This window comes from Lissotriton helveticus, chromosome 3_1 (assembly GCF_964261635.1).
Source record: "Lissotriton helveticus chromosome 3_1, aLisHel1.1, whole genome shotgun sequence".
In the NCBI taxonomy this organism is placed as follows: Eukaryota; Metazoa; Chordata; class Amphibia; order Caudata; family Salamandridae; genus Lissotriton; species Lissotriton helveticus.
The window spans coordinates 560437518-560450036 of NC_136061.1; the positions used below are offsets into that span (position 1 = coordinate 560437518).

Here is a 12519-nt window from a genome sequence, read left to right on the forward strand (position 1 = left end):
TTATAGTCCATGCCAGTTTTCAGAATGAGTACTCATGTCAAAAGAAGACACACTGTTTCTAAGCTGTCTTTTCAGCCCAAACCTGCTTCCACAGTCTTACCAAGGTTAGGATTAGCAGGGCTTCTTCAGGTAAGCAAACATGGTGTAAGAATCTAATCCAAGTAATTATAAAAGAAACAGGCTTATTCAGGAAGAGCACAATACAACAGTTGATCTTCTCAACTCCTCCATAACTTCTGTTGCTTGGAACGTGGAACTCCATGAACCATGGCAACAGATTACAAAAAATGTTTTAAGCATAAACTTCTTAGCATAAAGTATATAAAAGAAACAGTAACCTAAGTAATAATGAACATAAGCATACAACACATCTTATCCCTGTAAAAGAAGCAGAATAAAAGAAAAGAACAACTGTGAGATAAGAAAAAATTACACATAGTCCCTAAATCTAACAGGAGAATTTATGACTCTTCTGCTGGTTTTCACTCTAGATGCCACTGTATTAATATCAGATAACTTTTGAGGAAGAGTCACATCTCTTGAGCCCAAATTGATTCTCAATGGGTACATCTCTCTTCCACTTGAAGATGGAGCATTTGCAGAATCATTTTGACATTTAAAAACGCGTCTGACAATCCACACTTTACCATCACTAGTGACCATACTGTTCAGATTAACTTTGACTACCCTGCGTATGGGGCCATATTTGGAAGTACCTTTAACAACAATAAATAAATATCCTTACAAGATCACCAACAGTAAAAGTAGGAGTTTTAACTTTGTATTTAGTATCATGATAGGCTTTCATTTTATCTTGATGATGTTTGACTCTCAAAGAAGTACTGTAACTATCAGCAGGAACAGAACAATTCCATTTTTCTTTAATCCACCAAGGACATAATTTGGATACAGGTTCCCTACCTCTAAAAAGGCGGAATGGACTAAGTTCAGTAACAGAATGGGGAGTAATCCTGCACATCCACAATCTTTCTCGTAAAACTCGCTTCCACTCACTTCCACTTTTCCTAGCACACTCCACACATTCTTTCAATACATGATTAAGCCTTTCCACCTGACCATTACCTCGTGGTTCATACAGGGGAGTGGTAATATGTTTCACACCACAAGAACAAAGAAAATCCTCTTCTTCATTAAATATCAACTGCACTCCATTATCTGTGATAAGAGTCTCTGGACTCCATTCACGTGCGAATACTTCTCTAAAAAATTCTACAATTATCTGAGAAGTAGCATGTGAAACAAACCTGACCTCAGGCCACTTGGAATGATAGTCAATTAAGACAAGGGCAAACCGACCATTTTAAGCAAACAATAAAATGGACCTGAAATATCAAACGCTAATTTTTGCCAAGGATTCTTTGGCCAAGCAATTGGTATCAAAGGAGCAGGATGATCTTTCAACATTTTGTCACTGTTGATACAAATAGAACAATCCCTAACTACCCTATCTATCATCTTGTCCATGCTGGGCCACCAAAAAGTAGATCTTACCAGTCTCTTCATAGACGACATCCCAAGGTGACTGTCATGAGCAAGTTTAAGAATTTCATCTTGCATACAATCTGGGAGAATACACTTCCCACTCTTAAAAATAAGATCATTATCAATTTCCAATGCATTAGACACTTGCTGAAATGATCTCAACTCGGGAGGAACCATATTGACCCTAGGCCAACCTTCTAAAATATATTTTCTTAACAAATCCCAGTGTTTGTCTCCTACAGTACTACTTTTCCAAACATCCTCAGAAATGGCAGAAAATTCTCTGGCTACAAAATCTCCTAAGGAAGCAACAATTTTCACATCATCATCCTCATATTTTTTATCTTCAGAAATGCAAGGTAACCTAGAAAGACAGTCAGCTGTCACATTACTTCTACCTGGAACATACTCAATTGAGAAATTCTACTCCTGTAATCCGGACATGAGCCTACCAATACGTGCAGTGGCATTACGGCCTCCACCTGGAGATAGTATTGAAACCAAAGGTTTGTGATCCGTTCTCAGAAGAAACCGTCTCCCCCACAAAAAATTGCGAAAATGTTCAATACCCCATACACATCCCAATAGTTCTTTCTCAATAACTGAGTACTTTCTTTTTGTCTCATCAAGAGTCCGAGACGCAAACGCCACTAACCATTCATCTTTCCCACATTTTTGAGACAAAACTCCTCCAAGACCGTACTCACTGGGATCGACAGTAACAACGCAAAGTTTGTTAACACAGAACGGTTTCAAGGTAGGAGCATGAACAATTTCATCTTTGATTAATTGAAAAGCAGACTGTTGCTTCTCCCCCCAATGAAACCCAACCTTTTGCCTAGTAAGTTCCCACAAAGGCTCCATTTTGGTGGCAAATCCCTTAATAAACTTGCTGTAATATTCACATAGACCAGTGAAAGATAATAGTTTGTCCTTGTTGTCTGGAGCTGGAGCTTTCACAATGGCATCGACAAGTGACTTTTTTGGAACAACTCCATCTCCAGAGAGGGTATGACCTAAGTACTCAACAGAGTTGCGAAACATTTTGCACTTGTGTTTAAGGGTAAGACCGTGTAATTCTAAACGTTTACAAACTTCTATCACATATTCTTTGTGAGACTCATTGTTCGGAGAAAAAACAAGTATATCGTCCTGAAAACATTTAACACATCCGACTAGATCTTTGAAAATGTGATGCATTGCACGCTGAAAAACTGACGCCGCAGAGGCTAGCTCAAAAGGAATTCTTTTATACGGAAAAAGACCCTCAGGTGTGAAAGGCATTCAAATGTTTAAAATCTTCAGTTAAAACAATTTGGTGGTAAGCTGATCGTAAGTCAAAAGTGGAAAAGACTTTCGCCCCTTCCAGCATACATACAACCTCATTGATCTTAGGCAGGGTATGACAGTCTACAATCAAATTAGCATTTAACGCTCTCAGATCTACACACAATCTCAAGCTTTGGTCAGACTTGCAAGCCAAAACAATGGATGAAACCCACTCAGAGGACTCAATTTTTTCAATAATATCACTATCAATAAGGTTTTGTAGAAAAAGTTTGAGATCCTCTCTAATATTGATTGGTACATTTCTCAATTTTTGTCTAACAGGAACAGCTCCCTCCTTAATGTTTCATCTTGTGTTAAAAATTATTGAGCTTTCCTAGGTCTTTAGAAAAAACTTTAGGAAATTACCCAATAATACCGTTAATGAGATTTCCAGCATCAACCACTCCTTTGATGACATCAGATCTTTGATGGTCGTCATCAATAACCATCACAGTTTCTAGGATTAAGTATAATTCCTAGGCTCCACTAATCTCTCCAACCAAGTACATTCACATTCACACCTTTTAGGGCTACATATAATTTCACAAACGCAACATGTCCCTTGAAATGCATATCAACGCCAATATATCCTTCCATATCAATAACAGATCCATCAAAGGCTTTCACAATGATGTCGGATTTTTTGAGATCCTGAAGACTAACAACACCTTTAAAAACATCAATAAAATACTCTTTAGTAATTATGGTCCAAGGTGACCCTGAGTCTGCCATGAGTCTAAGAGAAACCCCAAAAACTTGTACGTAACAATCTGGTTGTTTTAAGGAAATGTAGGAACTTCCTTGCTCTCCACAATCAGTAATGGACACAACAATACCTCTTTCATACTCGGTTTCATCGCATTCTTCATTATTTAAATAGGAAATCCTTACTCTACTAGTGTTCCCTGTGGATGTGTTCCCTGTATGATTTCTGCATACACTGGCGAAATGCCCACGCCTAACACATTTTTTACATTCTCTACCCAATGCAGGACACTTTGGAAAAGACGCTGCATGACTTGTACTTCCACACCTAAAACAATGAAATTCCTTATCAGCTTTCCTAAACATGCGTTGAGAATTGGTCAAATTTAGTTGAGAACTAGTGGAATTAGAAGAACTAGGAACAGATTCTGTTTTAACAGCTCAAATATCTTCAGTTTTTCTTTTTGAATTTTTGTCTAGAGACTTCATCTACTTATCAGATTGTTCCATGGCTTTGGCAGTGACGATAACATCCTTTAAATCTGGATCACCCATAATCCATAGTTGTTCTTGGATTTTCTTGCTTTTAGTATGAACTATAATTTGGTCTCTAATCATTTTGTCACTAATTGGGCCAAAATTGCAATTAGTAGAAAGGTAACTCAATGCAGTAAGAAAGTCATCAAATGATTCTGATTCTTCTTGAGCTCTTATATAAAATTTATACCTGTTCAAGGCAATACTAGACATAGGTTTGAATCTAGTTTCTAAACGGATCATGGCGTCTTCAAATACATTCCTGTCACCACCCCCATCAAATTGAGGAAGAGTTCTAAAAATTACTTCTCCTTCAGAACCTAATGAGTGTAAAAGAATATTTTTTTTCCTTTCAGCAGAAAATGTATCTTCATCTATAGCTTTTAAATATGTTAAAAATTCTTCTCTCCATCTGTTCCATGGTATGGGAGGTTCACCTTTAGTTTGAAGAAATTTCCTGGTAGATCAAATTGCATTGTGTACAAAGAATCCAGAAAATATGTTCTTCAGTTTGATGAAAAATGTGTGAAAAAAATAGTGTATTGTGCCAACAAGTAGTAATATAATAGTACTTTGTATTCAAATAATAAATAATAAAGGTAAAGGTCAAAAATAATATATGTAATATAAATTGTTTAAAAAGATGGTCAAACCTAGTCTGCCGATAAAATAGTCTTCTTGTAAATATAACGCTAGTATCCAGCCTTAGTCAGTGCTCATCAGCCGAATGAGTTTTCCGCGATGAAGTTTCTCCGTGGTTGTCAGGGAAACAGGAAGCAAACAGGAAAATAAAGATGGCTGCCACGTATGCACTTTTACGTAGTGCGCATACGTGAGAACATCGAGTTTTCCTCAAGGCTAGAGCTTGACGGCTTAGAGTGTGAAGTCTAGAGCGTGATGAAAGCTCGCAAGCAAGGATTCTAACAAAGCCCTCGCTCGGTGCTTCAAATGTCAACAGAGCGCGAGCAAGGGTTCCAACGAAGCGCTCGCTCGGTGCTTCGAATGTCAACAAAGCAGGAGTCTTTAGAAGAAGAATTACGAGGTAAACTAATTCAATAATAAGGTGCAAAGTTTACCTTACGAATGCCCAAATGTTGCCTGTAGACGTGAAACTTAGGATTCCACAAAATCACACGGCAGTAGGTCGACCATAATAATAAAAAAAAATGCTGTATACAAATCAGAACCAAAATGGCAAAGTCCAAGCACATAGAAAAACAATTTTAGATAAATCCAGTAAAAATAGTAATAAAATATCACTCGAAATAGAAGACAGAATATTTCCAAAATTATCAAAAAAGTAGGTTCAATGTTCTCGTCGCTCCTATACTCTAGAGAAGAAGTTAAGGTGTAGCAGGCCAGGAAAGATCGTCTCCAAAATTTGTAAGAATCCAATCCAAGTAACTACAAAAGAAATAGGTTTATTCAGGAAGAGCACAGTACAACAGCTGATCTTCTCAACTCCTCCATAACTTCTGTTGCTTGGAACGCGGAACTCCACGAACCATGACAACAGATTACAGATAATGTTTTCAGCATAAACCTCTTAGCATAAAGTATATTAAAGAAACAGTAACCTGAGTAATAATGAACATAAGCATACAACACATGGTTAGAAGGGACACGAGAGTGAATATGGGCGGTTTCTCTACCTCCCTGCCTAATCTAAATGTTGAAAATTCTGTTTTGTAAGAGTATTTACAGAATTGGAGTCACTCACTTTATCTGGATTCTCATGATCAAATCAGCTGAATCGACTGGCCTGGTCATTTGGTCTCAGGAATGAGAGCTCAGTTCATTTACGAAACAGTGATGTTTCAGAATGTTAACTAGCTAGCAATAAATTCTTGCCACTGCTTGGCACATTTAGATAGTGATGTATTTCATTTATACATTTTAGGCCAAGTATTGAACATAGGCAAGTAAAGACTATTCTTGTCTGCATTCTGCATGGTCTGACACCAGTGATGTTTATTAATTGTTGAGGTTGGGATAAACCACAAAATCTAAATTATCTGAATTTGTGTTAGAGTTTTCAAATATGCCACTAAATCTCAGGAAGTGTTTTGATGAATTCTCATGCATCAGATATCAGAAGTCCTTACATTTCTGTATGCCCTGAGTTAATCTGGGACTTTGGACATCCATAAGGAAAATGCAACTTACCAGTATGCATCTGTTCGTGGCATGTAGAGCTGCAGAGTCTCACACTGTACATTAGATCGCCACCTGGTGTTGGGCTCGGATGATTGCATGTTGTTGTCGTCTTGGAAGAAGTCTTTGTAGTCACGAGATAGGTGAATCCTACCTTGGACGATAGTGCGCATGGGCATCGACTCCATTCGTAGATTGTTATTCGCCTTGATGGGAAATGATGGAGTTAGGTAAAATAGAAAAAGGCATGTCCATGTGTGTGTATCCAATTAAGATAGAACTGGAACAGATACAGGCCCCGGGAGGTGGGTGGGCGTGTGAGACTCTGCAGCTCTACATGCCAAGAATAGATGCATACTGGTAAGTAGCATTTTCCATTCGTGGCATATGAGCTGCAGATCTCACACTGTGCATCGATTGCACAGCAGTGTCTTCCCCTAGCGGTGGTCACCTGTATCTGTTGCAGTAGTTTGAAAGAGAGTTTTGAGGACAGCTTGGCCTACTGCAGCTTGCTGCTTGGCTTGTACATCAACACAGTAGTGTTTAGTGAACGTGTGTGTTGTAGACCATGTTGCTGCCTTGCAGATGTCTTCTAGGGGAATGTTCCCTAAGAAAGCCATGGAGGCTCCTAGTTTGTGTGTGGAGTGCGCTCTAGGAGGAACTGTTAATCTACGTTTTGCTTTGTGATAGCATATTTGTATACATTTTACAATCCACCTTGCAATTCCAGCTTTAGAGATGGGGTTGCCTTTATGTGGTGGAGAGAAAGCTACAAACAGTTGCTTTGTTTTACGAAAGGATTTGGTCCTATCAATGTAATAGAGAAGTGCTCTTTTTAAATCTAGTGTGTGTAGAGCTCTTTCTGCTACAGAGTCTGGGTTTTGAAAAAACACTGGCAACTCTACTGATTGATTTAGATGAAAGGGAGTAATTACTTTAGGAAGGAATTTGGGATTAGTTTGTAGAACCACCTTGTTACGGTGTAATTGTAAAAATGGTTATTGTATAGTGAAAGCTTGAATCTCACTAACTCTCCTAAGAGAGGTAATAGCAATAAGGAAAGCTGATTTCCATGTAAGGAATTGCGGTTCACACTTAGGTAAAGGTTCAAAGGGGGGCCCCATGAGCCTGGTAAGAACATTGTTTAGGTACCACACTGGAGAAGGTGGTAACCTAGGAGGAATGATTCGTTTTAATCCTTCCATAAAAGCTTTGATTGCAGGAACTCTAAATAACGACATATGTTGTCTATTTTGTAGATATGCTGCAATGGCTGCAAAATGTAAATTTATAGATGAATATGCTAGATTACATCTTTGTAAATGTAGAAGGTAACAGATGATATTCTGGATGGAAGCATCTAGAGGATCAATTTGATTATTAGTGCAGTAAATGGCAAATCTCTTCCATTTTGCAGCAGAGCAAGCTCTAGTAGTAGGTCTTCTGGCTTCTTTAATGATATTCATACAGTCTGGTGGCAGGTTAAGGTAACCAAACTCTAAGACTTCAGGAGCCATATCGCCAGATTCAGTTGACTTGGATCTGGATGTCTGATGTCTTCATGGTTCTGCGTTAGCATGGATGGTGTCAGACAGTCTTTGGTGTGGAACTAGAGAGAGTTCTAGCAGTGTGGTGAACCAGGGTTGGCGTGCCCATGTGGGAGCTACCAGGATCAATTTGAGAGATTGTTGTCTCGGCTTGCGTACTACTAGTGGTATTAGCGAGATTGGCGGAAAAGCGTACGCAAATCTGCCTGATCAGTCCATCTATATCGCATTGCCCTTGGACAGCGGGTGTGGAAACCTGGCGGCAAAGGGGGGGCATTTTGCGTTTTCGTGTGTGGCAAACAGATCTATGTCTGGATGACCCTACTTGTGAAAGAATGGTAGAAGAACTTGCAGATATAGTTCCCATTCGTGAATCTGTTGTGTCTGTTGACTTAACAGATCTGCTATCTGATTGTGAACTCCTGGAAGGTGTTCTGCAAGCAGATATATCTTTTGTGGAATGGCCCATCTCCAAATGTTCTGTGCGAGCTGGGACAGTTGCAGGGAATGTGTGCCTCCTTGTTTTTGAATATAGTACATGACTGTAATGTTGTCCGTCCGGATCAAGACAGCTTTGTTCTGTACATGTACTTGGAAGGATTTTAGTGCTAGGAATATTGCTAGCAGCTCTAGGTGATTGATGTGAAGCACCTTTTGTTGAGCGGTCCATGTTCCCTGAGTTGTATGGTGGAGCAGATGGGCTCCCCATCCTATGAGGGATGCGTCTGTTGTCAGTACTATCTGTGGCACAGGTTCGAGGAACGGCCACCCTCTGGACAAGTTTTTGGTGTTTCACCACTGCAGAGAGCAATGTGTGTGGCTGTCCACCAACACCAGGTCTGTAAGTTGTCCTTGAGCCTGATTCCACTGATGTGCTAGACGTTCCTGCAATGGGCTCATTTGCAGTCTTGCATATGGTACAATAAAAATGTAAGATGCCATCATGCCTATTAGTTGCATGAACACTCTGGCTGGGAGAGAGTGTTGGGTTTGAAACTTTGTCATTGGAGTCATCTGCCTCCGATACGATCTGGAGATCAACTGAATCTTTTTCTGGGACGCATGGACCTTCGTCGAAGAGATCCACCGGTTCCGGAGCTGATCTCTGCGTATCACATCGAAGGGCCCTCCGATCTCGAATGGTCTTTTTCGATCTAAAGGATGCACAGGCTGTGCAGCTGGATTGGTCATGTTCTGGCGATAAACACAGGTTACAGACCTCGTGATGCTCCACACTCGGGCATCTTTTGAATGGCGTCCTTTCCATGAGGGGTAGGCCTCGAAGATGAGTGTAGGCCCTAACGGCCCGCGTCGACGGCTGTAATCGAGCTGATGAAGTCGAGTGGATGTTTATCGATGTTTAAAGTTGTTTGGTGAAGTTTGAAGACATCGCGTCGAAGTCCTTGAAATGTAGATTTTGAATCGGAGCGGAAAAGTTTCATCCGAACCCAGTTGCGGAAAAAAACAATCTAAGGATGGATTCGATGCCCATGCGCACAATCGTCCAAGGGAGGAGTCACCTATCTCGTGACTACAAAGACTTCTTCCAAGACAACAACAACATGCAATCATCCGAGCCCAACACCAGGTGGCGATCTAATGCACAGTGTGAGATCTGCAGCTCATATGCCTCGGACATATAAATTTCACTGAGCTGGTGGAATCCAGATTTTTTTTGGTAAAGATATGTTTATTGGCATTTGAGGTTATTATCATATTACATAACATATGCAATGTTCCTTTTAATAACAATACAATTGTAGCCGTTCAATTTCCAATTTCCACTTCACTTACTGGGCAGTATCTTCAAACAACGGATAAAGCACAATGTAGCAGCTTGTAACATTTAACTCTATTGTTGAGAGCTAACATTTGCCCATTGAAAATCAGGTGTGGGGCACTGTACATCCTATTAGTGCAAACCCCATGTCTTGCGGGAAAAGGGATTTGGTGAACCAGGTGAAGGGGCATTCAGTGTTAACGGGTGCTTAGTGTTGCAAGCCGCATGTAAGACGCCAGTGTCTGCAGGGCACAACTGGGAAGAAATCACAGTCAAAATGAAAGTAAAATAAACGAACTCTCTGCTGTTACGTAGCTGGGGGCATATGACTGATATCTAGAGGTTCATGAACTCATGCTCAGGTCCTGTATTAATGGTGTCTATCCAGTCTAAGTCCAAGGGTGGGAGCTACGAACGCCTGACCATACCATGGATGAGAACTGTGAGACTCCCTCCAAACGGGTGCAGGGCGACCGCTGCCCAACACCCAGGCATCACTCCGCCCATCTTGTCATCCACACCTATGTGGCAGTTAGTGACATACCTCTCTGGTTCACTCTCTCCTCAACATCAATGCGGAATCCAGAAATATATTAATGCATCTGCATATAAAGCTAGATAAGCCTTTCCAAAGATGGCCTAGGAAGTGTAAATATTTGCATGACAGCATAAAATATGAAACATGTTTCTTACAATTGTTGTTTTGACATATTCCAAGTGCTGATGCTGGCAGCGTGTGATCATGCAAGGTTCAATACCAAGACTTACGTGTTAATAAAAATGTCCATACTTGCTGCTGTAGATAGTTCAGTGAATGTGCATCCATCGAGAGAGCCCCAAGATAGAAAATGTGCTCCTTGGATATGTTATTTTCTCTATTTATACAAGTAGGCAAAGACTTAGAAGCAGGTTAATAACTCGCTGAGAGGACATTGGTATATCTTAAAAAATAGTTTTCTGAAAAAAACTCTCGAATACCTCTTTAATCGGTGTGTATCATCTTCTCCAAAGTGTCTCAAATTAAATTTTTGTATCATCTTTTGAGTCTAGAGTTTCAACTCCTGATCAGATATTTCTGCCAATAGCAAATTGGCAGCCGAAGACAGAGCCACAGATTGAAGATGACATTGGACCTTTAGTTCAGCATATTTATGAGGCAAGTACTTATTCTTGTTATGATACTTTGTACAAACATGGAAAGCACGTAAGAAATTAAGTTGGATCTTAGGAAGAGAAGTCTTGACAACGAGCTGCTCAGAATTTTATTTGTTTAGAAAACAGCTTTTTGTGTAAATTTCAAAATGACACACCCATGCTGAGCACTGGTTCATATGCCAAAGACGTAGTTTCAGCAAGAGATAAGAAAAAAACAGACGGCACTACTGTGAAGGACTAGGGCACAAACCTTGTAATAAAGAAAAATTTTTTTTTTTTAGGTACAAACAATGTGGGGTCTCCCGTAACTGGCCAAGAACAAACTGTCAGTACATGGAATCCTACCCTCTACATGCCACAAATGGCCTTAAAAACATAACTGATCCTCAGCTCTTTAACATCCAGAACCCCAGAACATCAAAGGGAGACACATCAAAAGAGAGAACTAAAATGAAAACAAGAGAATAAAATGAAAAGTCCATAGAAGCAATCCTAAACATAAGAGAACCCAGCTTGTCCGAACTAGGAATTTACATAGTCCTGTAAATACACAGCGACTACAGGCTCTTTGACTGCACACAATACTCTCCTGCAAAGCAACCCCCTCAGCGATGTATTTGTCCCCACTGAATCACCTCATCCTCCATCCAACCCAATAGTGGACCATTTACACCGCTCTGGTACAAAGCCACTCTACTACGATTCCATCTCTCACCATTCATCAGAATGACATACCACAAATGCACCTCCTTAATTTTAAGCATCCCTAAAACTTGGACAGACCTCTGCCAACACAACCAGGCTTAACTTTAACCCAGTCACCAACTTTCAAACCATTTCTTACATGACTGTGTTGTAGTGTAAGTATGGAGAAAATAATTGAAATGAAAATACTTCTACAATACAAATATAGGTTACTTATTTTAGCCACTACTCACCATGATATGGCATATTCACCTCAGCTACCATAAGACTACGATATCACAGAGTTTGGCCCAAACTCTATTACACCAAAGTCTTTAAATTCACAAACCACTTAGGTCCTCTGATGGATCTTTTAATCACGCTAATAGGAACTCAGGTAATCAGAGACGAATGGTCACTTCTCCTGAGGACCTGGAATAGAGAAGTGCCGTCCTAATAAGAATAAACCCAATAACCTATTCAGTGACTAAACTATAAGAATAACACACACATTTATGATTATAACAAGTGAATCTTTATTTAAAACTTCAGGTTGAATGGGCAAAGCACAAAAATACATTTAGAATCATTTAATTTCAAATTATCATTTTAGTACAGGTAAAATCACACAACACATCAATAATTCAGAGTCAAATATATTTCAATTCAAATGCCTGGTGAGAAATGAGAGAGAGATAGAGAATATAAATGTAATTTATATAAATACAGTTTCATAAGTCTTTATTTCGGTAAAATATACCATAAAAGACCACACAGAATAAAACACAATATAACATTAAAACCAACATAATACATAAAAGCCACATTCATTATATACACATCATTAAGTACCATTTCATTACAATAATTGATGATAGGTTAAGACATTATTAAATCAATTCAAACGAATTGCTAATCACTGGATACCACTACTAAAAAACACTTCATGAAAAATAGTTTGGGATGGGGTTGTTGAAGCCATTCTGTACATACACACTCAGATCCGGCCGATAATTAATCTCTAAGTTTGTTCTTTCTGGAAAATTGTGTTTTCTCTCTAGTCTTGTCTTTAAGGGCCGAGGGTAGCGGGTCCTAGGGTAGAAATCATGGAGTCCCCAAACAGAG

General features: G+C 39.5%; 1 protein-coding gene across 1 annotated transcript in view; it reads left to right on the forward strand.

Moving 5' to 3' along the window:
* The window catches only part of ITGAV (integrin subunit alpha V), a 402152-nt gene that overhangs the window by 354565 nt on the left and 35068 nt on the right, over nucleotides 1-12519 (forward strand). Inside the window, exon 24 of the mRNA XM_078680488.1 lies at nucleotides 10606-10711. Within this exon, the coding sequence (XP_078536614.1) occupies nucleotides 10606-10711 (106 nt within the window). The remainder of the gene's footprint in view (nucleotides 1-10605; nucleotides 10712-12519) is intronic.